This window comes from Mauremys reevesii, linkage group 13, assembly GCF_016161935.1.
Source record: "Mauremys reevesii isolate NIE-2019 linkage group 13, ASM1616193v1, whole genome shotgun sequence".
Classification (NCBI taxonomy): Eukaryota; Metazoa; Chordata; order Testudines; family Geoemydidae; genus Mauremys; species Mauremys reevesii.
In genome coordinates, this window is record NC_052635.1 from 10867121 (window position 1) to 10894928 (window position 27808).

The 27808-nt window shown below is 44.0% G+C and overlaps 2 protein-coding genes across 2 annotated transcripts; one reads left to right on the forward strand and one right to left on the reverse strand.

Annotated features, from left to right (window-relative positions):
• The first annotated feature begins 11818 nt into the window (after positions 1–11818).
• Positions 11819–12775, forward strand: LOC120379981 (olfactory receptor 14A16-like). The gene has a single exon (XM_039497494.1). The coding sequence runs from the start codon at positions 11819–11821 to the stop codon at positions 12773–12775; it is 957 nt and encodes a 318-aa protein (XP_039353428.1).
• Positions 12776–17837: 5062 nt separating this feature from the next.
• LOC120379796 (olfactory receptor 4D9-like) lies at positions 17838–18779 on the reverse strand. Its single transcript, XM_039497318.1, has one exon. It carries the CDS (start codon positions 18777–18779, stop codon positions 17838–17840), a length of 942 nt encoding a protein of 313 aa, XP_039353252.1.
• Positions 18780–27808: the final 9029 nt, after the last annotated feature.

A 27808-nucleotide genomic window follows, 5' to 3' on the forward strand; every position in this document is an offset into this window, starting at 1 on the left:
GGGGTAGAGGGGAGAGATACATAAGCCCCATGAGCGATGCATGAATGAGGGAACAACAGGAGTTCACCCCCTAACTCACCTGCAGGGCCAGTACAGTAAGTCTGCCCAGAGTTTGCCTACTGGAGCGGGACCCCATACGCAAGTCACACAGAACGATGGAGCAGGAGTACTTCCCTTGTATCTTTTAGCCACATGGTCAGCGCATTTGCCTGGGGTGTGGGAGACAGAAGTGGGGATGTGCATCTAGGGTCTCCCGGTCCCCAGGTGATACCCTAAGTGCTGGGATAATGGTTGTGAGGGAGCTCCTCCTTCTCTGCTAACACGGCCTAAGCTCCTAACTCCAGGAGAGGGGTCACAGCTGGGAATCCCCAGTGGCAGGACACACCTCCCTGTAGCCTGCGCTTAGGTGCCTACCTCTGAGAGAGGGGCAGGGCTTAGCACACTGCATCTCCCATTGGCCGCCTTAGCCGAGGAGCTGCCAAGCACATTGGCTTTTATGGATCCCATTCTGAGGTGCCATCATCCCCCATTCCTTGAGCACTAGTCACAGTCTTTTTGAACCCCAGGGATTTTCTAGGTACCTGACACTTAGCTGTGGGGACCACTCAACATTGCAAGTTTATGTTTCTTTGTGAGTCCAGCCCCAGGTGCCTAAAGTGGCAGCTGGCACCTCAGGTCTCTTGTGAATCTAACCCTGAGGGTTTCTAACATGTTCAGTTCCTCAGGATACTGACCACTGTAGCCTTACCCAACAATGCACTGAAGTACGTCTAATTGACTGTAAGCAAATGATGAACAAACCCTTTCCAGTCATTACCTTTAGCTGTTAGACAGCTGAAGTGGTCAGAAATCTTTGACCAAAAACAATATTCTCAACAAAAGTGCCTTACATGGGCCTCTTTTTCTTATTTCAATGTAATCTTATATTAAACAGGTCAAAAATGCCAAAAGTACCAATGTTTTGAAATGTTAGAAATCAGAACATTTCTGAATAAATCTTTCAATCAGGAATGTGAACATTGTCCATGACATCACTGTTGGGTTTTACTTGGAAGAGAGGATCATTGAGCCAATTCCTCCACCCAGAGTTCCTGACTCACCTTCCTCAGAGATCCCTGCTTAACCCCTCTGGACTACTAGTCCCCTCCTCTCTCAGCCCCACTCCTTTGACCTGGTTCCAGGCCCATGGAACAGGCCACCCACTCCTGCTTCCTTCCCCACCACCCCATCTCCAAACAAAAGACTTCTCCTTCTGCCCATTGGCAAGCCCTGCCATCACTTCCTTCCTCTCTCACTCTCCTCCTTCCCCTACCTAGCCAGTCCCCCTGTTCTGAACAGTGCCCAGGGTGGCCTCTGCCCAGCACTGCTGAGGACACAGTTGAACTGGGGAACTCACTGCCACAAGGTATCACTGAGACAAAGAGCTCAGCAGGTGAGACAATGGCATGGATTATGAGAGCCTCCATGGTTATGTTAGATAAGAGAATAAAATAAACTCACCATGGTGAAGGTCTCCATGCGGGAGCTAGGAGCCCAGGAGGGGTATAACAGCCTGGTGAGTCTGGGCCAAGGCAACTCGGAGATTCTACATTTGAGACAACTCTTATTCTGTGTTAATAAACCAGTCCCCAGAAGGGGTGAGTAATTCAAATGCATCAATTGTAGGAGATGGATTAACAGGGGAAGCAGAAATATTCAGGCGGTGACAGTTCTGACACCAATTTAGACCTAGTCCTAACCCTAATCCAATAAAGGATGAGTTTTCAAATGTAGGTGATCAGGCTGAAGCTGCATGATTATTAGGGGAGGAGATGATGGAGCACAACAAGTAACTGAGTTTTAAAGCTTTATTGATAAAATAATAAGATAACAGTGGAGAGTGCTGGGAGTTCCCCACGTCACTCAGAGGAAGGAAGAAAGTGTTAGTGCCCCAAGTCCTAATCCACTGTCATACTCACACCCTCACTGGCCAAGCCTGGGTGTAACATAAGAAGAAGAGGGGTGGACGGGAGTTCTTGTCCCGTGCACGGGTTGTCCAGTGTTCACTGTTGATCTCCACCTTGCTTCAGCTCTCAGGAGGGTTTTAAATCCTGGCGGGTTTTTTAGGGGGGGAGGCATTTTGTTTAGGGATCTTTATTCCCTTTGTTTTTTGTACAAGTCTGAACCGGCTTTTCGCAGCTTCCTCAGCTTTCTCAAAACACACCAGCTTCAGGGCTGTGAGACGGTTATTTTTTCCCTTATTGACTTTGTTGTCTTACTTTCTTTTCGGGGACCCTGCTATTTTGTTCAGCAACTCTCCTTTCTCACAGCTGGTTGGGGGTGGGGGTGGATTTTCCCCATCTTTCTTGGCAGGTAGCAGAGTGTGCAATGGCCTTGGGCTGGAGTCAGCTCCTTATCTTCGGGTTTAGCTGGAACATCAATTTAACCTGTTCCTTTCCCTTTTCCTCCCACTCCAGCCTTTCACCGCCTGTAAAGAAACCTTTCATTCCGCATTCATACCTTTAATCCTTCTCAAATTGCCTTCTGGTGCCTGCAACAGCATTAGCAACGTACAATGTTCCTTGAGGGAGAGGGTCATTGGGTTGTGACAATAGCCACCAAACACACCAATTCAGAAAGGTAGACAATACAGAATGCACATCTGGACATCCATATAATCACACCATGCCTTGCAGAGCAACCTGAAATGTTAGATATCATCCACAACCCCATCACTTTCCTCATCATCATTGCCATTGGCCATAATCCTGGTATCTCCGAAGGGCTACATCTCTGTCTCTCCCCAGCACAGAGGCTGGGATACAATTGTTATAATATTTTATGCCAACACCACTATGCCTAATGCATATTCAGTAGAGGGTCCCCACTCTTCCTTATTTATGTTTCTTCACCCTAATAATAATCTAGTATATCAATGATCTCAACTTACATCTATTTTTTGCTATGGAACTCTTGTGGTCAGACATCTGAAGATGTTCCTATCCTAGAATATCCAAAACCTGGCATCAGTTCATATTCCCTGTGGTTACCTGATAGACCCTAAACATATTTTTTCCCAGTTCCCCAGTAATTCAGGATCACTGCTAGGCCATTTATCTATGTCAAAATGTATAGGTCTTGGTAGCTTTATGCTAACTGATTACGCTAATTATTTGCAGGATACAGGCCTGTAGGTTCCTGGTGTTACTGCTAAATAAAATAAAAAGTTTGAGCTAGCAATATGAGTCACCTGCTGCCTCTTCTAGGAAGGAGAAGGGGGCTGATGGCACTGGCATAGCCAGACTGTCATTCCATGTGGGCCAGGGTGAAAGGGGCAGAGCCTCATGCATAGCCCTAGAGTGTCTGAACCCAGCCCTGAGAGTTGGCAGAGATTTATGAGACTAAATGTGCTTCTTTCCCCAGGCTCCAGGGAACAGCCCTGCTCAGAGCAGTGACTCCTGGTGGGACCAGCCCCAGCTGCTGTAGAGGGAGAGGCAGGGAGCACCCTCTCTCCCATGGACAAGTCTGCACTGACCTTCATGTCAGGGAGTTTCTCAGTGATCTAGAGGCTGGGTGGAGATCTGCACCATGGCAGGTTTAATTCATTCTCTTATCTAACATAACCATAGAGGCTCTCATAAACCATGCCTGTGTCTCACTTGCTGAGCTCTTTGTCTCAGCGATACCTTGTGGAAGTGAGTTCCTCAGTTGAACAGTGTGCTCAGCCGTGCTGGGCAGAGGCCATCCTGGGCACTGTTCAGAACAGGGGGACTGGCTAGGCTCAGGAAGGAGGAGAATAAGAGAGGAAGGAAGTGATGGCAGGGCTTGCCAATGGGCAGAAGGAGAAGTCTTTTGTTTGGAGATGGGGTGGTGGGGAAGGAAGCAGGAGTGGGTGGCCTGTTCCATGGGCCTGGAACCAGGTCAAAGGAGTGGGGATGAGAGAGGAGGGGACTTGTAGTCAGAGGGGTTAAGCAGGGACCTTTGAGGAAGCTGAGTCAGGAACTCTGGGTGGAGGAATTGGTTCAATGATCCTCTCTTCCAAGAAAAACCCAACAGTAATGTCATTGACAATGTCCCCATTCCTGATTGAAAGATTTATTCAGAAATGTTCTGATTTCTAACATTTCAAAACATTGGTACTTTTGGCATTTTTGACCTGTTTAATATAAGATTACATTGAAATAAGAAAAAGAGGCCCATGTAAGGCACTTTTGTTGAGAATATTTTTTTTGGTCAAAGATTTCTGACCACTTCAGCTGTCTAACAGCTAAAGGTAATGACTGGAAAGGGTTTGTTCATCATTTGCTTGCAGTCAATTAGATGTACTTCAGTGGATTGTTGGGTCAGGCTACAGAGGTCAGTAATGCAATGGTCAGCAGGCAAATGATCCTGCACTGTCTGCACTTAGAGCAGCTCCCAGCACCGACTCCAGCTGTTCTGGGTGGTGCAGCATTTGGTAGTGGGCCCAGTGAGACCCCAGGCATTAGACTCTGGTGATTCCTACATTCCTGTGGGGAACAGGCAAATTCTGTTTTGAAAAAATAGCAACAAATATTTCACCCAGATCTATGAACATTCATTAAGGGCTTGAACCAAACTGAATAGTGGAGTGGGCCTAAATAAATGATTCCTTATGAAGTAGTCAGCCATTCTCAGTGTTTATCCCTCAGGTTACAAACAGGGAAACTGGGGCACAGAAAGTAACTTAGTGGCATAGGCAGGTTTAGATCGCAAGAGCACCAGGTGTTTGGACCTTGTTTCTCATGCCCCTGCTGCCTGGCTATACTTACATCACAGCAGCCTGGAGTGTTTCAGGCAGGCCAAGGCAGGTTGGCATCCCAGGTTTGCATACCTTAGCCACCTTTGCAAATCCCAGGCTTAGTATTTCTGAAAAGAAAGAAAAGACTGGGAAGTTAACAAGCTAGACACAGGACCAGCTTTATACACGAGTTTATGCACTTGAACATGGAGATGGTATCTATGTGGAATTCACAAAAGCACCTGAGCAGGTCAGGGGCTTATCTCCCATTGAATTTAGGAGCTTTTGTAAATACCACTAGTCTCCTGTTTCCATCTTTAGTTGCCTAAATATCTTTGTAACTCTGCCTCATGGGTAAAACAGAAGGTGGTCTGGAATCAGGGAACCCTGGGGCAGATCCTAGGGCCTGTGCTGGGTAGGGGTCAGAAGAAAGGGGCATAGAGGTCCCTTTTGCCTTAGTCACCTATAAATTGATGCACTTTTGCCTGTGGGCTGCTGCTTCTGAGCTGTGCAGGGCTCCAGGGAGTGAATCTAGCAAGCCCTTGGGAAACAGAAATGGATAAATTGTCTTGTACAGCATGAGTCTCCTAATGTCAGTGATGATCAGACTCAGCTACACACGGCTCAACTGCAGAGAGCAACAGTGTTGAGTCTAGTTCTGTCAGGTCAGTCTCAGAGTGCGCAGGTAAAAGGATTCTTTGAAATCTGTCCCTCTGACATGTAGATAATACAGTGGTAAGGACAGTGACATAGATAGATAGATAGATAGCAGAATCTTGGAGCTGGAGGACCAAACACAAAGCAAGTTGGAGTAAAATCTGCAATGAACAGCACAGTAAGTTACTGTTTCAATTAAATATATTACGGAATTAACATACTGACAAATTAATAAAAAAATACAACTGGAACTCTTTAAAGTTTTTATTATCAATTTAATCAAATATCTAGAGCCAGCCAGAAAAGAAATAAAGAAAACAAGTAGAAAAGTTTGATTTTGCAGCAGATACCCCAAATTGAAATTTTTTTAAGGATCTGGCAACAAAAAACTAAACCCGTGTCACTAAAAACTACTGAAAACTGAAATTTTAAGTTGAAAAAAAAATAGAGTGGGTTCAGTTTTTCAACAAAATATAACCCCCTCCACACACACACTCCCCTCCCCCCGAATATCAGTTACTTTCCCTGAGAATTGCTATTTGGTTGAGAAACCAATTTTCACATGATAGAACATTCAGATGGACAATTTCTGACTCTCTTAATTGGAAACCATGCTTTAAACAGGGGTGGGAAACACTAATATTTTAAAGTAATACTGTAATTGCAAACCTAGTTATCCTACCACTGCTGTGTTTATTTCTATTTCAAAGGAATAGATGCAGGAAAGTAAAAATTGAGTAACAAGCACAGCTGATAGTCCACAGAGTGTGTTTTTTACGCACCAACAACTCTAAACTCAGAGTCAGATTTATTTGCATAGACAGCCTGTTACAATATTTTTAAATAGGAAAATTGGGTTCTCACTGAACATTTTCCAGGGATAGAATCTACTACATACAAGCTGCCACAGATGATGCTGGGAGTATCTACGTCATATTTCCCTGTGAAGAGGGAGTGTGCCTGTGTTGACATTTTGATATTTTAGCTTCGTGTCCTAGTTGTGAACCTGCTGTTTGTCACAAGAACAGAGGACATGAGATCAGAAGATACCTCTTGGGTCTTCAGGTCCAGTCCACAGCTTTCACTGGCAACCCCATTATATCCCCATCATAAATGTATCAAGCTCCATCTTAAAGCTAGTTAGGTTGTTCCACCCTACTGCTTTTATGGGGGAGGCTGCTCCAGAACATCACTTCTCTGATGGCTACAAACCTTCTTCAGATTTCCAGCCTGAATTTACTCATGACCAGCTTATCTCCATTTTGTGTTGTGCCAACATGGTCCTGTAGCATCTTCTTCTTCCCTGGTGTTTATCCATTGTATTAAATGTAAAATGTATGCATCATTGTGGGCCGGGATTGTATGTAACTTCTCGAGGGGAGAGATTGGATACGACCACAGAAAAATGTCCTGGTGGGATTTGAAGGACTTACTCCTACCAGAGCCCTTGGATGGAGTGGCAGGGTGATGTCTGGTAAGTTTATTGTCATGTGTGTAGGTTATTTTATTTTTAATACAGTTTCTCTGTAATGCTTTTACCTTAAGAATAAATCTGCTTGCTTCAAAAGGGCTCTGTGGTCTATACCTGTGAGCATTTACACTGTTTATAGTCTCTGTAGAAAAAACAAACTGTGGCCGCAAACTTGTTTAGACACTCTGGCTTGCTGGGAATAAAACAGTGTAAGCAGCAGGCCGTGCAGCTCAGAAAACCCCCGATAAGGAGGAAGTGGAGATGTTAGTCTCTGCCTCAGAGAGGTGAGAACCGAGCAGCCTATAGCTACAATGGGTGCTCTTTTTGGAACACTACAGGGAAATAAAGGAGGAGAAGAGGGTCAAGTCAGGTCCATGGGACCCCAGAGGAAGGAGATAAGGGTGTGGCTGGTGTGGAGATAGCAGGCAAACAGTTATGGGTATGATGCATGTAGCCTGAGTTAATATGGACACGAAAAAAGGTTATGCATGGTAAAGAGTGCTGAGAAATCCATGATACCCAGAAAAGGGTGGGAAAAGCCCAGATGTGTATGAAACAACCATTGGAGGCATCAACAGGGGAATTGACCTATATTGTTGTCATGAAGCTGTATTTGGGTATGGTCACCAGAATTGCTCATTGACTGACTGAATGTATGAAGTTCAAATGGTCAAGTAGTAACAGCAGATGGTCTGTCTAGGAATGGGGAGCCAGAAAATCCCTGGGGGACCTGCTGCATACCCTTGCCCTGTTCTTTCTGGAAAGGGGAAAAATGTGAGGAATTGGGAGTTCTATCTGAATAATCCTGATTTGTGGAGTGTTCATCACTCAATGATCATCTAAATCCAAGTAAAACACCTTGAGACAATAAATCATAGAATCATAGAATATCAGGGTTGGACGGGATCTCAGGAGGTCATCTAGTCCAACCCCCTGCTCAAAGCAGGACCAATCTCCAGCTAAATCATCCAAGCTACGGCTTTGTGAAGCCTGACCTTAAAAACCTTTAAGGAAGGAGATTCCACCACCTCCCTAGATAACCCATTCCAGTGCTTCACCACTCTCCTAGTGAAAAAGTTTTTCCTAATATCCAACCTAAACCTCCCCCACTGCAACTTGAGACCATTACTCCTTGTTCTGTCATCAGGTACCACTGAGAACAGTCTAGATCCATCCTCTTTGGAACCCCCTTTCAGGTAGTTGAAAGCAGCTATCAAATCCCCACTCATTCTTTTCTTCTGCAGACTAAATAATCCCAGTTCCCTCAGCCTCTCCTCATAAGTCATGTGCTCCAGCCCCCTAATAATTTTTATTGCCCTCCACTGGACTCTTTCCATTTTCTCTACACACTTCTTGTAGTGTGGGGCCCTAAACTGGACACACTACTCCAGATAAGGCCTCACAAATGCCGAAGAGAGGGGAACGATCACGTCCCACGATCTGTTGGCAATGCCCCTACTTATACAGCCCAAAAGGCCGTTAGCCTTCCTGGCAACAAGGGTACACTGTTGACTCATATCCAGCTTCTCGTCCACTGTAACCCCTAGGTCCTTTTCTGCAGAACTGCTACCTTGCTCTCGGCTCCTACTCTGTAGCAGTGCATGGAATTTTTCCGTCCTAAGTACAGGACTCTGCACTTATCCTTGTTGAACCTAATCAGATTTCTTTTGCTCCAATCCTCTAATTTGTCTAGGTCCCTCTGTATGCTATCCCTACCCTCCAGCGTATCTACCACTCTTCCAAGTTTAGTGTCATCTGCAGACTTGCTGAGAGTGCAATCAACGCCATCTTCCAGATCATTAATGAAGATATTAAACAAAACCCAGGACAGAGCCTTGAGGCACTCCACTTGATACTGGCTGCCAACTAGACATGGAACCATTAATCACTACCCATTGAGCCTGACGATCTAGCCAACTTTCTATCCACCTTATAGTCCATTCATCCAGCCCATACTTCTTTAACTTACTTGCAAGAATACTGTGGGAGACCGTATCAAAAGCTTTGCTAAAGTCAAGGAATAATAACACATGCACTGCTTTCCACTCATCCACAGACCCAGTTATCTCCTCATAGAAGACAATTAGGTCAGTCAGGCATGACTTGCCCTTGGTGAATTCATGCTGACTGTTCCTGATCACTTTCATCTCCTCTAAGTGCTTCAGAATTGATTTCTTAAGGACCTGCTCCATGATTTTTCCAGGGACTGAGGTGAGACTGACTGGCTTGTAGCTACCTGGATCCTTCTTCTTCCCTTTTTTAAAGATGGGCACTACATTAGCCTTTTTCCAGTCATCTGGAACCTCCCCCGATTGCCATGAGTTTTCAAAGATAATGGCCAATGGCTCTGCAATCACATCTGCCAACTCCTTTAGCACCCTTGGATGCAGCGCATCCGGCCCCATGGACTTGTACTCATCCAGTTTTTCTAAATAGTCCCGAACCACTTCTTTCTCCACCAAGGGCTGGTCACCTCCTCCCCATGTTGTGCTGCCCAGTGCAGCAGTCTAGGAGCTGACCTTGTTCGTGAAGGCAGAGGCAAAAAAGCATTGAGTAGATTAGCTTTTTCCACAAGCTCTGTTACTAGATTGCCTCCCTCATTCAGTAAGGGGTCCACACTTTCCTTGACCTGATAACATACCTGAATAAACCCTTCTTGTTACTCTTAACATCCCTTGCTATCTGCAACTCCAAGTGTGATTTGGCCTTCTTTATTTCACTCCTGCAAGCCTGAGCAATATTTTTATACTCCTCCCTAGTCATTTGTCAATGGGTTTGCACTAGCTGGAAGAAGGCATGTCCTCCTTTTGTCTTAAGGCACAGGGGTTTGAGAGCAGTGGAAAATTACCAAAAAGCAGAACAAAAGCAGCAGGGGACCCCAGCAGGAGTCTCTAAACAGACTGACAAGGGAAAACTGGAGGAGAGAGCCATCTTGCACAGGAGTAAGATGAGGGAGGTTCGGGCAGGGTAAGCAGTGATTGGTGGATCTTGCCTGCCTCACAGAACACAGAGGGACCCCAAGGGAAGGATGAGCTGATGAGGGACAGTGAATTTAAGATGTTTATGGCTTTGTGTGATTTGTATTCCCCTGTGCTTTATATGCTTAAATACAAAGAGTATAAAGTTGGCAGACTGAAAAAAATGTGTGTGTGTGTGCGTGTTATTGTTTCAAAAACTACTGCATGCCCCCGAGGGAGTGAAACTAGAAGCTTCACACCTTTGGGGTGGAGTTGTGGGAGAGAGGCGAGTTTGAGTACTGGGAAGTCTGGAAGGTAGGGATAGGATACAGAAGAACCTAGACAAATTAGAGGATTGTGCCAAAAGAAATCTGATGAGGTTCAACAAGGACAAGTGAGGAGTCCTGTACTTAGGACGGAAGACTCCCATGCACTGCTAGAGACTAGGAGCCGAGGAGAAAAGGACCTATGGTTTACAGTGGATGAGAAGCTGAATATGAGTCAATAGTGTGCCCTTGTTGCCAAGAAGGGCTAACGGCATTTTGGGCTGTATAAGTAGGACCATTGCCAGCAGATTGAGGGATGTGATCATTCCTCTCTATTCGACATGGGTGAGGCCTCATCTGGAGTACTGTGTCCAGTTTGGGGGCCCACACTAAAGAAGGGTGTAGAAAAATTGGAAAGAGTCCAGCGGAGGGCAACAAAAATGATTAGGAGGCTGGAGCACATGACTTATGAGGAGAGGCTAAGGGAACTGGGATTGTTTAGTCTGCAGAAGAGAAAAATGAGTGGGGATTTGATAGCTGCTTTCAACTACCTGAAAGAGGGTTTAAAAGAGTATAAATCTAGACTGTTCTCAATGGTGGGAGATGACAGAACAAGGAGTAATGGTCTCAAATTGCAGTGAGAGAGGTTTAGGTTGGATATTAGGAAAAAACTTTTTCACTAGGAGGGTGGTGAAGCACTGGAATGGGTTACCTAGAGAGGTGGTGGAATCTCCTTCCTTAAAGGTTTTTAAGGTCAGGCTTGACAAAGCCGTAGCTTGGATGATTTAGTTGGGGATTGGTCCTGCTTTGAGCAGGAGGTTGGACTAGATGACCCCCGAGATCCTTTCCAACCCTGATATTCTATGATTCTATAACTCCCTTCAGGCTCCAAAAGCTTAACACAACCCATGGGTTTACAGAACACAGAGGTTTGTATTGCCCTCAGAGCTATTCCAGTGGGTGTCCAGGAATAGGGGCTTGCTCTGATCTGTGACACCCCTAATATATTCATGGAAAGCGATCATTTCCCCTCTCAGCCCACACTTTGTGTAACTCATTTAGTATCCTCTCATGAAATGTCTCTCCATTGTCTTAGTAGGACAGCCATAATTCCGAGGATGGATGGGTTTGGGTTGTAATTAGTTCCATATTTACACTGCAATTTGTGAAGCCACTTCTTGAACCAGATTGTCTAAAGATGAAAACGGATGCCACTCCATTGACTGTAAGGGATCTATAGGCATTTATACTTGTGTGATCTTCTTCTTATGTGCTTTTCAGAAACAAGATGTTTTTTCCTCAGAACCATGAACAAGCGATGGAACCTTCCATCGCCACAGTGAGGTTCTCCTACCCTCTGTTTGTCAGAGGTTGGTGATGGACGGCAGGAGAGAGATCACTTGATCATTACATGTTAGGTTCACTCCCTCTGGGGCACCTGGTATTGGCCATTGTCAGAAAATAGGATACTGGGCTGGATGGACCTTTGGTCTGACCCAGTATGGCTGTTCTTATGTTCTTATGTTCCTCTGTATAGGTCTCCCCAAGGAGTCAGCAAATGAGCAGGTACTCCATGTATTCGTGTCATTAGAGCTACTCTAATGATTGGTGTGATAATGTGCCTGATGACTAGAGTGGTTGTCAGAGGTGAGGAAGCAGGAGTGCTTTAGCCTCACCATTGCCCTTGTCCTTCTCTCCACAGGCAGCACATGATGAATTGAGTAGGAAAATGTCCAATCACACCACCGTGACTGAGTTCCTTCTCTTGGGATTCTCTGAGGTTCGAGAGCTGCAGATTTTACACTTTGTGGTGTTTCTAGGGATTTACTTGATGGCCCTGACAGGAAATCTCCTTGTTATCACAGTAGTATCCCTTGACCACCACCTTCACACCCCCTTGTACTTCTTCCTGATGAATTTGTCCATCCTAGACATCGGATCCATCTCTGTCACTGTCCCCAAGTCCATGGCCAATTCCTTATTGAACACCAGATCTATTTCTTATTCTGGATGTGTCACCCAAGTCTTTCTCTTCTTCTTCTTCACTTCGGCAGACTTTGCCCTACTCACTGTCATGGCATACGACCGATATGTGGCCATCTGCAAACCACTGCACTATGAGACTGTAATGAACAGGGGAGCTTGTGTCCAAATGGCAGCCAGTGCCTGGATCAGTGGTCTTCTCAATTCTGCTTTGCACACTGGGAACACATTTGCAATATCATTCTGTAAAGGTAACATTGTGGATCAATTTTTCTGTGAAATCCCCCAGCTCCTCAAAATTGCCTGCTCTGACTCATATCTCAGTGAAGTTGGGGTTATTACCTTTAATGCACTTTTAGGGTTAAGCCTTTTTGTTTTAATAGTAGTGTCTTATGCTCAGATTTTCACCACAGTGCTGAGAATCCCTTCTGAGCAGGGCCGGCATAAAGCCTTCTCCACATGCTTTCCTCACCTCATTGTGGTCTCCTTGTTACTTTGCACTGGCACCTTTGCCTACCTGAAACCCACCTCCAGTTCTCCATCAGGTCTGGATCTTGTGGTGGGTGTTCTCTACACTGTGGTGCCTTCCATGATGAACCCGATCATCTACAGCATGAGGAATAATGAGATCAAAGCTTCCCTGAAGAAACTGACTGAGGGGAGGTTATTCATCAAAAATAAAATGTCCATCTGTCTCTCATGACCATGGTTTAATTCTGTTTCCTAATTAATCTAATCAATGGGTGAAAATGTGTATATGAGAACATGGTACGTAATCTGTTTATGCAAAATGCTTTTTTTACGGTGGTAAAAAAAACAACAAAACAAGCAAACAAACAAACAAAAAACAGACTAACACCACTGAAGTTAATCAGTTCCTTTAGGATGGAAAGGCTTTCTGGAAGAACAAGTTTTTGACACATGTCCTAAAGACAACACACTTTACACAACGCACTGTCAACCTGTGGAACTCTTTGCCAGAGGATGTTGTGAAGACCAAGACCATAACAGGGTTCAAAAAAGAACTAGATAAATTCATGGAGGATAGGTCCATCAATGGCTATTAGCCAGGATGGGCAGGGATGATATCCCTAGCCTCTGTTTGCCACAAGCTGGGAATGAGCGACAGGTGTTGGATCACTTGAGGATTACCTGTTCTGTTCATTCCCCTTGGGGCACATGGCATTGGCCACTGTAGGAAGACAGGATACTGGGCTAGATGGACCTTTGGTCTGACCCAGTATGGCCGCTCTTATGTTCTTATATTTAGGATTCCACAACTAAAATCAAAATCTATATGTGTGTTTTTCTAGAGTTTTATACTGCCACCCATCGTCACTCTACCTGAGCACTTTCCACACAAAATCAATAGCATGAGGAAGTCCCTAGTGGACTTTATGGACCATCTGGTTCTTCTCCTTTTCGGAGTTAAAAAGCTCTGTTTGGGGATAGAGATTTTGGGCATTTTATAGTTTAGCTCATCTAATTGTGTTTCTTTTTAGCAATGGATTGATTGATTTGTCTCATTGTTCCGGACGTTTAGTTTTCTGGGGGTAGATATACTTGGGGAATAGGAATGATTAGTTACATGCAGTAGTCAATGTTTTGTTCTTTCCTGGTCTACCCATATGTCATCTCTTTAATGGGGTTTTCTGAGGGAGAAGATTCGTTCCCCACAATGACACAGGGGGGCAGAAGAGTTTCCGTGGGTATCCAAGTCCCTGAACTAATGTTGAGATTATTATGTTAATGCATCTTTATTGTGTTAATTATGGTTAATAAGGGTTCTTGGAGCCTTGAATATGCATCCTTTTATTATTTTGTACCTAAAGACATACATCAATACCATGACATTTTTCCTAGGATGGAAAGGCTTTCTGGAAGAGCAAGGTTTTGACATGTGTCCTTAAGGGCAGGTCTACACTAAGGGCGGGGGGTCGAACTAGGGTACGCAAGTTCAGCTACGTGAATAGCCACGGGATCGAAGTCCACGGCTCCAAGGTCGACTCCGCCACCGCCATTTGCAGTGGTGGAGTACCGGAGTCGACCAGAGCGCGCGGGGAGTTCGAACTATCGCATCTAGATTAGACGCGATAGTTCGAACTCCGAGAAGTCGAACTCACCGCGTCGACCCAGCAGGTAAGTGTATACTAGCCCAAAGACAAGCTGATTTGGGAAAATGAGGTCAAAATTTGATCCTATTTTTGTTGCTGGGATTTAACCTTTCCCTTTGAAGGGATCCAGGTTTGGCAAATGGTTAATACAAGGATCCAAATATGGCTAAAGGTACCCTGGATAAGACGAGTGGAAGGTTTGTAAGTGTTTGACTTCCAGCTCAGCTGGACCTATGCAGAGTTGTTCCATTGACATCCACGCTTAACACTGATGAGTTTCTGCCCAAAGACTCTGGGATAAACTCAGTAGTGACATAATCACTAGGGTAAGTTATTTGTGAGGGGTCATTTTATTATAACCTTTGTGTAAATGGAGAAGTACCGTCATATACACTGGCCTGGCATTCCATGTAGATGTAGTCAAATGCAGACAGAATACAATGATTAGATAGACAGAGAGTATGTCTTCATGGCAAAGAAAAACCCGGGTCTCAGAGCCCAGGTTTACGGATTTGGGCTTGCACTAGGATGTTGGTGTCTGAGCACATTTCAAGTGAGTGGGAAAATATTTTACAGCTGCTACCTGAGTTTCTATGCATTCCAAATACAAAATGTAAGACTTTATAAGGTAATAATTGGAGATATACCAATCTCCTAGAACTGGAAGAGACCTTGAAAGGTCATCTTGTCCAGCCCCCTGCCTTCACTAGCAGGACCAATTTTTGCCCCAGATCCCTAAGCGGCCTCCTCAAGGATTGAACTCACAACCCTGGGTTTAGCAGGCCAATGCTCAAACCACTGAGCCATCCCTCCCCCACTTTAGTCCCATGCTGAATGATGTGGCTGATGTGGGTGATGGAAGGAACAACAGGGCACATGATAGTAATATTTGTGTATTAAGAGTGGGGTATTCAAAGAGATCTAATGGAGTTAGGTACATAACATTGGGTAGTCAATGGGAGTTGAGCACCTAATTTCCTTAAGTTGTTCTGAAAATCCTAGTCATAGTTCACATCCTGGTGCAAGAGTACATGGTATAGTTCCAGATTCTCCACAAATCCCCTTGCTCCCTTTCCTAATGCCTCTCACTGGAAATATTTGGATTTCTTCCTGGATAAATTTGGCCCATTCTGTTGATCTGGTTTCTACTCTCTCCTCTGTTAAAATTCTTTGAGGGGTGGGGTCAACAAACATATGAACAATGGTTATCCAGTGTACCTGGCCTTTCAGAAAACCTTTGAAAATGTCCTTCATCAAAGGCTCCTATTCAAAATAAGCAGTCATAGCATAAGAGAGAAAGCCCTCTCATGAATCAGTAATTGATTAAAAGACAGAAAACAAAGGGGAGGAATAAATGGTCAGTTCTAGGAATGGAAAGAGGTAAATAGTGGTGTCCCCCAGCAATCTGTATTGAGACCAGTGCTGTTCAACTTACTCATAAATGATCTGGAAAAATTGGATAAACAAAGTGGTGGCAAAATTTGAAGATGATACTAAATTACTCAAGATAGTGAAGCTCAAAGCAGATTGTGAAATTTACAAAGGGATCTCACAAAACTGGGTGACTGGGCAACAAAATGGCAAATGAAATTAAATGTTAATAAATGCAAAGTAATGCACATTGGACATAAACCCAAATATGCATCCAAAATGATGGGGTTTAAATTAGGTTTTACCACTCAAGAAAGAGACCTTGGAGTCATGAATAGTTCTCTGAAAACATCTCGTGCAGGTGCAGTCGAAAAATCCAAAGAGAATTTTAGGAACGATTAGGAAAGGGATAGAAGACAGAAAATAAGACAGAAAATATCATAATGCCACTATATAAATCCATGGTATACCCACACCTTGAAAACTGTGCAGTTCTGTCACCTTCATCTCAAAAAAGATGTAGAAGAATTGGAAACGGTACAGAGAAGGGCAACAAAAATATTAAGGGAATGGAACAGCTTCTATATACGGATAGATTAAAAAGACTGGGAGTTTTTTTCTTGGACAAGAGATGACTAAATGGGATATGATAGAGGTCTATAAAATTGTGACAGGTGTGGTGTGGTCAAAACCTTGCTCTTGCCCTCCACATAACACAAGAACCAGGGGTCAACCAATGAAATTAATAGGAGTACCTTTAAAACAAAAAAAGGAAGTACAAAGGAAGTACTTCTTCACACAATGCTCAGTCATTTTGTGGAATTAGTTGTCAAGGGATGTTGTGAAGTCCTGAAATATAAAAAAGAATCAGATAAGTTCATGGAGAATAGATCCTTCAATGACTATTAGCTCAGATGGTCAGGGATACAACTCCATGGTCTGGGTGTCTCTAAGCCTCTGACTGCCAGTGGATGGGACTGGAAGATAGGGATCAATCAATAATTTCCCTCTTCTGTTCATTCCCTTTGAAGTACCTGACATCGGCCACTGTCAGAAGACAGGATTCTGGACTAGATGGACCATTGGTTTGACCCCATATGGACATTTATATATTTTCATGTTGTAATGTAAAACTTACAATTTTCTTAACTTAACATTGCATGGACATAAAATGGCTGGGCACTATTTCTTGTTCAATATGAATAATTATATTGTTATAAACTATTTTCAATTTAGCAAAATTAAAATTAATTAAACATTGATGCATTGCATACTGTTTGTGGAAAGTAGCTATTTAGTCCATGAAACAGAGGGGGATGGGAGGGTGGCACACAGGAAGCTGGTGGAGGGAAAAGAGGAAAGCAAGGAGCCCCTGATGTGTGCAAGGGGCTCAGCTGACAAAAGCTATGAAATGTGAGACCTCACCTATTATATTGAGTATTATTGTTACTGATGTATCTAGGAGAGAGAGAAGAGCACATTTATGAAAAAATGGGGAAATTATCTAAAAGCAGATATCACTTGGAAGAATGGACAACAGCTAGAGGAAGCTGAAACATATCTATATTTGCAACTATTCAGGAAAAAGTATTATAAAATACTTCATCAATGCTCAGTCCACTTAAGCTCAGGAAAATGTATAAGAAAGGGAAACCTAATGGCTAGAGAAGGTGTGGAGGCATATATGCTGGGATTGCATTAAGATAATAGTACAGAAATTAGACAATATTTTCAACAAATTAAACAGATTTCTCAAGAATAGAAAAGGTAGGCCACCTATAGAACCCAGAATTATTGTCCAAAGTTGGTTACTGACTCAGGGAAGGGCACACTGATAACACAATTACTTCTGGTAACAAGATATGTGATAGCTCATGTTTGGAGAAGGATATATTCACTAAGATTAATGGCATAGAGAAATAAAGTATGGGCAAACCTTCTAATAGAGAAAAGGGGAGAGATCCATTAATTGATTTAGTTGGGCTTGGTCCTGCTTTGAGCAGGAGGTAGGACTAGATGACCTCCTCAGGTCCCTTCCAACCCGAATATTCTGTGATTCTATGAATTGGGGTCAAGTATAGTACATACTGAATAATTTCAATGTTTGGAATTTGAACATAATGAGTACAAACTTCATGCTAAAAGGTTGACCAACACAATTTTTTTGAATGTCAAAAATAGGGATTAAAGATATGGATTGTTAAAACTCTGACGGAAAGTTCATTTAGGACAATAATCAAGTAATTGAAAAAAAAAGATAATTCAAGATACATTCTGTCTTTATAGTTTCTTCCCTGAGGACAGGATTCTGCTTATCAGTCTCCTGATGGCCTTTTTCATCTCAGCGTTCCTCAGCGTGTAGATCATTGGGTTCAGCATTGGGGTGATTACAGTGTAAATGATTGATGCCAACTTGTCCATGGGCAATTTCCGGAAGGGCCTAGCATAGATGAAGATGCAGGGTATGAATTGTAAACACACAACTGTGATCTGGGATCCACAGGTAGACAGCGCTTTGTGCTTCCCATCTGTAACATGTGTCTTTATCTTGACAAAGATGACGGTGTACGAAATGAGCAGGATGACGAACATTACTATGACAAGCATCCCACCATTGGAAACCATTAGCAACTCGACCAAGTAGATGTCTGTGCAGGCCAGTTTGATGACTTGTGGGATATCACAGTAGAAATTGTCCACGATATTTGGACCACAGAAAGGCAGCTGGAGGATCAATCCAATTTGAACAGCAGAGTGAGCCAATCCACCCAGCCATGCCCCTGCCACCAGCCCCATGCACACACCACGGTTCATGATAGTTAAGTACCGCAGTGGTTTATAGATGGCTATGTACCGATCAGCAGCCATCACCACAAGGACAACAACCATAGCCCCGGCGATGAAGTGGAAGAAGAACATCTGGAGGATGCACTCATTGAACGAGATAGTTCTGCGCTGGGAGAGGAGACCCAAAAGCAATTTTGGAGCATTGACTGATGAGTCACTGACATCTAGGAAAGCCAAGTTGGCCAGCAGGAAGTACATGGGGGTGTGGAGCCGGTGGCTGGTGATCACAGTGGTGATGATGGTGAAGTTTCCCAACCAGGTTGTCAGGTAGACTATGAAGAAAACGACGAAGAGGCATCGCTGCAGCTCAGCATTCTGGGTGAGGCCCAAGAGGACAAATTCTGTCACTGTGGAGCTGAGGTTCTGCTGTTCCATTTACTAGCCTCAAAACATGCCTAGAGAGGCAACAGTAATAATTAATATGAAGTTATTATTATTCCTTCCTTGAATTACTAGTATTAAGTCAATATTAATGCCTCTTAACAGACATTTTGTTTAATAATTATCATAGTTTACTAAATTCAGTCCTCCTCAGTGCAGGGCATCCCTTCTACAGCAGACCCTATGAACTACACCAGTTGTCATGTTGAGTTTTGGGATCATTGGGAGTGAAAAGGAGCAGCCTACCTATGAAATCAAGCCTTTGCCAAACCACTTTCTGTATTCATTGTCCCTCAGCCCTCATCTTGTACACATCCATGGGGTCTAGAGGATCATGGTTGGGAAAAATGTGAGTTTCAGGGAGTGCTCTTAGGCAGAACTTCTGAGAGTCCATTGGTTCTCAGTATGGGGGTCATAAGAAATTGTCAGGCATTCATGACAACCAGAATGCCCTTCTGTAGACAAGCAGACTCACTCCTGTGGCACCTCCTGCTGGTGACTTCTGGGAATTAGCTTGTTCCATCTCCAGAGTGCTCTCTGCAGGCCAGCGATCCACCTGTCCTCTGGCCCCAGTGTCCCTCCCTGACCCAGTGCCCTTTTAACTGGGTGTTTCCCCCTAGCAGTAACTACTTTCTCTTTGAGTCTCCCCTCCCCGGGAAACCACCACCCACTATCCCCACCTCACCTCAGTACCAGGCTACTGCTAGTCATCATCTAGCCCCTGCGCCTTGGGGCAGACTGCAGTATCAGCCTACTCATCACTGGCAAGGTTGGGTTAGGTCCTGCTGCCTTTGCTTACCCCTGGGCTGCCCTCTGCAACCCCCAGTACCTGTTGGCCTTATGCTAGGCTACAGCCTGGGGCTTTCCAGGCTGGAGCTCCCCAGCTCCTCTGCCTTTCCCCAGCCCTGCTCCACTCAGATAACCTGTGTCTAGCTCCCTGCAGTCAGGCCCATCTTCCTCTACAGGCAAAGGGAGACAACCACTTCTGGTTTCCCTGGTCTTCTTATAAGGCCCTGCTGCTCAGTTTGGGGCATGGCCCCAGCTGCAGCCACTTTCCCCAGTCAGCCAGGGTTTTACCTTGCCCAGCCCTGGCCCCCTGCAGGGCTTTTCCAACCCCTTCCAGGCTGGAGCAGGTGGTCACCCTCTACACCTTCTTATATTCATATTTGGCAAGGAGGTCCCACATAGTTCCTGGTTTAGACTGAAGAAGAGTTGGAATGGAAAACCGGAGAAACACTTATTTAGAGGATTCACATGTCCAGTGTGTGCCCTTGGTTACAAGAAGAGAAGGAATTAACTCTAATTGTCTTTAGAAGTAATTGCATGTGCTCACCTCATCTGAAATAAATCCAGTCACTGTATTTAGGTTCCTCTGGATTCTGGTGCATAATTTTAAACACCTGAATTTGAAAGCTGTGAACACAAAAAGATTTCTGTCTATGCATCCCTGTTTAAATATTCAAAACTGCTGTGGAATTATGGATTCTGAGTTATTAACATTTTTTAAAATCTCTAGAACAGATTTTTTTTAAATGTTCCCAATAAAACACATCTATGAAATATTCAATATATCTAATTTTTCATGGTTAAATTTTAAAAGGAAGGAAATGAAAATGTTCATGCCATTGGTGTTCAAATCCCAGTTTTCAATTAATTTCTAAACAATTAGTTTTTGCAAATTTTATACTCAGATTGAATTTTAATTTTGATTCTTCTTTTTTTTTCTTCAGTGTCAACCAAAAAACTTTTAAAACATAAGCATCTAGTTGTTTTCATCTACAGAGCTCAAAGTGATTTTAAAAGGAGGTTGTTATGAGCCTCAGTTCTGCATTTGTAAATGGCCCAGAGAGGTTGTGCATGGAGGGAACCAGGCATAGGACTAAGTTCTGCAGTCCTGGTCCCCTGCTCTCTCCACTAGGCCATGCTGCTTTCAGTCTCATGCCACTCCCCAAATCGTATCCCTTTACTTTTTCATTATCTCCAGATTTGAGTTTTGAAGAAACCTCATTTTTCTGCAGAGAAATATATTTTGCCAGAGAATGCCAGCCAACTTTCAACCTCTCCTTCTTAAAGGACAGGGCCACGGTGCTGTGCACCATGTGGGAGGACAGCTTTCTGTGTAGAGTACTGGCCACGGGTTCAATTTCTATACTGCCAAGGACACCTTCTGGGACCCCAGGTAACTCACTTCCTCTCTCAGTCTGGATTTTCAAAGGGGAATAAGGGAGATAAATGCAGGGAATACTGCTCAGGTTTTATCAGCATTTCCCTGGGATTTTTCTAATTTTTGCTTCCTAGCTCCACCTTGCTTCCGAGATAAAACCTTTCAGATCAGAGCAGCACAAAGCACCTGCCATAGGAGATGCCTGGTCAGACAGAGCTAGTGTTACAATGGTTGGTGGTAAAGGCTCAGTGGACTCTTCTCTTCCTAACTCACTTAGGTTCTTCTAAAATCCAATCCAAAGCCTGAACTTCCCCCAACACCCATTTCCTCTCTGCAATAACAATGTGAATTGCTAATTCTACATTGCAGATTTTGAACAACAAAAGTCATGACCTCAGCCTGTGCGCCGGTGATCTCAGAGCCGGTTGCCTCCAAACAGTTGAGGATGGTCTGGGGAAGTCACATCTCATAGCTGGTCATTGTTTTCCTGACTGGCTGGGGAAGAGGACCTGATTCCAAAGAGTAGACAGCCGCAGAAATCTTCTCCTTATATCCAATCTGACCCATGCACCAAGAGCGGTGCTAGGATCAGAGATTCACTGAAAGACCCCTGAGCTTTACTGAGCCAGATCGAGAGAGTTGCTGCTTTGGAGATGTGAGATTTCAGTCTCAAGGGGAATAATTAATAAGTTCCTGGAGTTTTTCCTTTTGTTTATGTTTCTTTTTAGCCACTCAAACTGAACAGACTTTAGAAATTTATCAAGTTGAGTGGGCTTGACGCAAAGAGGCACAGGGGCTGAACTGGATCATTGTCTGGCCTCCAAATGGAAGACATTCCAGGACTCCTGGGTTCTATTCCTTGCTTTGAGATACAAAGCTGTTCTGTGGGTCAGAGCTGGAGAAAAGTAACCAGTACTTCTGGGTTGCATGTCAGTTCTAAGTGTCACATTGGGTCTAGTGTCTCTGAGAGGGGTCAGTTGTATTTCCTCATCCCTCCTGAACTCATTTAACATATTTTGTTCAAGATCTCTATGGAAGATAAGAATGAATTCTGGAGGAGATCTGAATGAATGTCAATCTGCAAAGTCAGTCTAGTTATGAAGTCAGCAGCCAATTTCAGTGTTGCCAAATTTCAACACTGCAGCTCAAAATACTTCATCAATGGTAATTCGCTCCACTTAAGCTCAGGAAAATACATAAGAAAGGGAGTCATAATGGATAGAGAATAGTGGTCTTTCTCCATATTTGCTGAGAATGGCCTAAGATAATAGGAGAGTAATCGGACAATGTTTTGGAGGAAAATAAATAGATTTAGGAAGATTACTAAAGTTTGGACACCCATGGAACACACAGTGACAGTCCAAAGCTGGATGTAGATTCAGGGAAGGAGCTGTTGATAACAAAATGACAGTTAGTAGCCCATGTTTAGAGGACACACCCATTAGCATTAGTGGAATGAAGGAATAAAATGCAGGAAATCCCTCCAGTAGAGAAAATGGCAGAGATTTCTAGATCAGGGCAGAGTGCAGAATGCATCATTTCCACAAATGTAAACATTATGAGCAGAGTTTCACCCCCAATTCATTTATTAATATGTAATAAATGGATTGTAAATGAAATTTATTAATACTCTGATGGAAACATCATATGGAATAAAAATTGCCATATAGATAGATAGATAGATTAGATAGATAGTGATAGACCCAGGCCAGGCCAGTTGGGTACAGCAGAATAGCAGAAGGCAGATATACTGGCCACTGGATTAACAGTCTTCTGTTCCCTGACTGACCAGAGCAGGGGCTGCTCCAGGCTAATAAGAACACCTGACTCTAATTAACCTGCAAAGAGTCAGATGAGGCCATTAAGCTAATGTGACCACCTGACTCTAATTAAGGCCCCGCTGATACTATAAAAAGGGCTCACTCCAGTCAGGCAGAGGAGAGCCAGGGAGCCAGAGGAGAGGAAGTGCGGCTGAAGGGCTGGTTAATGAAGACACCCTCAAACCGTCGTTAAGGGAGCCCTAAGGTAAGGGTGAATAAGGGAGAAACAGGAGAGCTGTGGGGAAGTGGCCCAGGGAAATGTAGCAACTCTGGCAGTGAAAGGTTGGCTGCCAACAGCTGCTACCATTGGGGTCCCTGGGCTGGAACCCGGAGTAGAGGGTGGGCCCAGGTTCCTCCCAACCCACCACTACAGGAACATCTCCTGGGAGGGGAAGTCAGGCCCCTGTCAGGACAGGAGGCTAAACTGTTCTGAAATAAGCCCCCAGGGACAACAGAGACTGTGGGAGTTCTCTCACCAACCTCCTTGCTGGCCTATGATGAAAAGGGCTCAGTAGACTGTAACCCTGGCCCTAGAGAGAAGGGCTACGTGGAGGGTCACAGTGAGCCACTGAGGCTAGCATAAACCGCCTAGAAGCACAGGATCCACGGGGCAAGGTCAGAGCTGTGCCACTATATATATAGGCTTGCATCCGACGAAGTGGGTATTCACCCACGAAAGCTCATGCTGCAAAACGTCTGTTAGTCTCTAAGGTGCCACAGGATTCTTTGCTGCCACTATATATATATAATTCAAAGCTAAATTATGATGTTATTTTTTCTTCCCTGAAAACAGAATTCTGTTCCTCAATCTCCTGACTGTCATTTTCATCTTGGCATTTCTCAGTCTGTGGATCATGGGGCTCAGTATTAAGCTGATTACAGTGTAAATGACTGAAACCAAGTTAGCTAGAGATAATTTCCAGAAGGGCCAAGCATAGATGTAAATGCAGGGTAGGAACTGTGAACATGGAACTGGGATGTGGGATCCTCAGATGGACTGATCCTTGGCTTCCCTTCCATGACCTGTGTCATTTCTTAACTAAGATGGTGGTGTACTACATGACCAGGAGAATGAAGATGACAATTAGGAGCATCCCACTGTTGGAGAACATCGACAGCTAGGCCAGGTAGATGTTGGTGCAGACCAGTTTGATGACTTTTGGGATATGGTAGTAGGAATTATCCAGGATGCACATGCAATAGAGTAATACTCACTATCATTCAGACCAAAGACTATATACTGCAATTCATAGGGGCAATTCACAGTCATTCATGATGACATCAGATTGTCAGTTGGCAAGAAAAAGAGAGTGAAGTGTCGTTATAACACTCTGCTCATATTAAACACTGGGCATCCTCTTACCCTTCAGCCTCTGGCCTCAGTGACCCCTGTGTGACACTGGCAGGCCAGATGCCAGCACTTCCCCAGGCTGCAGACATTAGCTCAGAACTGGCAACCTCATAGCTGGAGACCAGATCAGGTGACCTGTGTGCTAGTTTTGTTCAAAATAGATATTAGTCTTATAAGAATATATCTAGTGTGAAGACTCTCTGAAATTCTTGTATGTTGCTGCCTGCATTAATCTCACTGACAATGTCTATATCCCATATTTTCAGATAATATTTATGCATTTGCTCTGTAACTATAAAGGTGATTGCTCTGAAACTGTAATCCCCCACATTCAGGAGAGAAACATGAGCAAGGGTGAAATACTAGTTTGTCAGAGGAGGTATTAGCTCCTGCCCAACAGAAGAAGGTCCATATACATCAGAAGAACCATTGTGGAATGTCAGAAGACAAAAGATTTGTTGAGTTCTCCCACCACCCCCATGAAGAGGAGATGTGCACATGAAGTTGTTCCATCATCTTGAAATCTGAGGGAAGGGAATAAAAATCCCTGACAAGAAGAAACTGTGTCTTTTGGTCTATTTGAACTTTGAAGGTCCAGAGAATTTGAACTGAAGCCAGAGATCCCCAAGGGCTGCCTCTCGGATGTGTCCTTAAAGACACTTTTAAGTGTCCTATCACTATAGCTCTGTAACTCTTAGGATGTATATGGTAACTCATTGGTGTGTATGTGGTCACTTACTTTAACCTGTAAATAACTCTGATTCCTTTTTCCCAGTTAATAAACCTTTAGGTAGTTTATTGAAGGATTGGCTACAGGTGTTGTCCTTGGTGAAAGATCTAGGGTACCAGTTGTTCTGTGGTAAGTGACTGGTCTCTTGGGATGGAAAGCAACCTGAATATGGTATGATTTTTGGTGTAAGTGATGAATTTCATCATGAATTCCAGTTTGGGTGGAAAGATAGACTGGAGAGTCTAAGGGGACTCTCTGTGACTCCATGGTAAGACTTGTATAGTGATCCAGGAGTTCGCATTTGTTACTGGCTTGATCAAATCTAATTATAGAACCCACCACCAGTTTGTGGTGTCTACCCTGTTTTTGGCAGTCTGCCTTGAGGTAGGCATTCATGGTCATGAGCCACTCCAGACAAGGTGACACCCTGTACAACCAGGTCTCTTTCCAAGATTGCCCTCGGTGACCCCTGTGCAGCTCCTTTCCCTTCACACATTGCCCTTTGTGAGACCGGTGGAGCTCCTTTCCCTTCTTTTTCAGCCCCCTGACTTCTGTTGAATATGGTTCTTTAGATATATTATATTAGACAATCCAGGAAGATTTTGGAGAGTGTTGGGGACAACTTCTTGGTACAAGGGCTGGAGGAACCGACTAGGGGCTGTGCTCCTCTTGATCTGCTGCTTACAAACAGGGAAGAATTGGTAGGGGAAGTAGAAGGGGGTGGCAACCTAGGCAGCAGTGATCATGAGATTGTTGAATTCAGGATCCTGAAAAAAGGAAGAAAGGAGAGTAGCAAAATATGGACCCTGGAATTCAGAAAAGCAGACTTAGATTCCCTTAGGGAACTGATGGGCAGGATCCTCTGGGAGGCTAATATGAGGGGGCAAGGAGTCCAGGAGACCTGGCTGTATTTTAAAGAAGCCTCATTGAGGTTGCAGGAACAAACCATCCCAAAGTGCAGAAAGAAGAGCAAATATGGAAGGCCACCTACTTGGCTTAACAGTGAAATCTTCAGTGAGCTTAAACTCAAAAAAGAATCTTACAAGAAGTGGAAATTTGGACAGATGACTAGGGAGGGGTATGGAAATATTTCTAGCACATTCAGGGGTGTAATCAGGAAGGCCAAGGCACAATTGGAGTTGCAGCTAGCAGGGGATGTGAAGGGTAACAAGAAGGGTTTCTACGGGTATGCTAGCAACAAGAAGAAGGTCAGGCCCCTTACTGAACGGGGGAGGCAACCTAGTGAGAGAGGATGTGGAAAAAGCTAATGTACAGAATGCTTTTTTTGCCTCTGTCTTCACGAAGAAGATCAGCTCCCAGACTACTTCACTGGGCAGCACAGTATGGAGAGGAGGTGACAACTATAAGAAGTGTATTAATAAAATCCTTACAAATAGAGAAGGATTTTCCTAAGTGTGAGTTTTTCAGCTGTGCACATCGAGGTTCCCAAATGAACACTAATTTTAATAATACCGCGCCTGATCTTGGGACAAGAAGCTAGCAAACCTCGGAAACATTATTGAGAATTCTTAAGTAATCAATATAATGAATATACAATCCATAGATCAGGCAATATTTCCCATCCCTTGGACTATAAGGCAGATAGAAAGCTGGCTAGATTGTCAGTCTCAATGGGTAGTGATCAACGGCTCGATGTCTAGTTGGCAGCCGGTATCAAGCGGAGTGCCCCAGGAGTCGGTCCTGAGGCCAGTTTTGTTCAACATCTTTATTAATGATCTGGATGATGGGATTAATTACACCTTCAGCAAGTTCTCAGATGACACTAAGCTGGGGGGAGAAGTAGATATGCTGGAGGGTAGGGATAGGGTCCAGAGTGTCCTAGACAAATTGGAGGATTGGGCCAAAAGAAATCTGATGAGGTTCAACAAGGACAAATACAGAGTTCTGCACTTAGGAAGTAAGAATCCCATGCACTGCTACAGGCTCAGAACCAACTGGCTTAGCAGCAGTTCTGCAGAAAAGGACCTGGGGATTACAGTGGACAAGAAGCTGGATATGAATCAGCAGTGAGCCCTTGTTGCCAAGAAGGCCAATGGCATATTAGGCTGTATTAGTAGGAGCATTTCCAGCAGATCGAGGGGATAGATCATTCCCCTCTATTTGACATTGGGGAGGCCTCATCTGGCGTATTGTGTCCAGTTTTGGTCCCTTCACCATAGAAGGGATGTGGACAAATTAGAGAGAGTCCAGCAGAGGGAAACAAAAATGGTTAGAGGGCTGGGGCACATGACTTATGAGGAGAGGCTGAGGGAACTGTTTTTTTTTAGTCTGCAGAAGAGAAGAGTGAGGGGGGTTTTGATAGCAGCCATCAACTACCTGAAGGAGGGTTCCAAAGAGCATGGAGCTCAGCTGTTCTCAGTGGTGACAGATGACAGAACATGAATCAATGGTCTCAAGTTGCAGTGTGGGAAGTCTAGGTTGGATATTAGGAAACACTATTTCACTAGGAAGGTGGTGAAGCACTGGAATGGGTTACCTAGGGAGGTGGTGGAATCTCCATCCTTTGAAGTTTTTAAGGCCCGGCTTGACAAAGCCCTGGCTGGGATGATTTAGTTGGTGTTGGTCCTGCTTTGAGCAGGGGATTGGACTAGATGACCTCCTGAGGTCTCTTCCAACCCTAATAGTCTATGATTCTATTAAAAAATTCTAGACTTAATTCAATATATACAGGAGTAATTGATTTGAATTTTTTTGATAGATTTTATGTGTTGTTTTTTGAATGATATTAAGTAATAGCATGCAACTATTCCCTCAATTCAGTATTTATCTAAGAGGTATTACAGGAGTCAATCTACTTATAATTCATTTTTGGATATGAATATCCACTTCTTTTGCATATGGAGTGTAAATCTGTTCAGAAAGAAGTACACATTTTCATCTAAATATTTTCCAGTGTGGAACAGCCTCTTTTGTACTTAAATATAGAAAATATAGAAC

What these genes read in the sequence shown, in the direction of transcription:
- LOC120379981 (XM_039497494.1), top strand. Translation starts at nt 11,819, where the DNA reads ATGTCCAATCACACCACCGTGACTGAGTTCCTTCTCTTGGGATTCTCT.
- LOC120379796 (XM_039497318.1), bottom strand. Translation starts at nt 18,779, where the DNA reads ATGGAACAGCAGAACCTCAGCTCCACAGTGACAGAATTTGTCCTCTTG.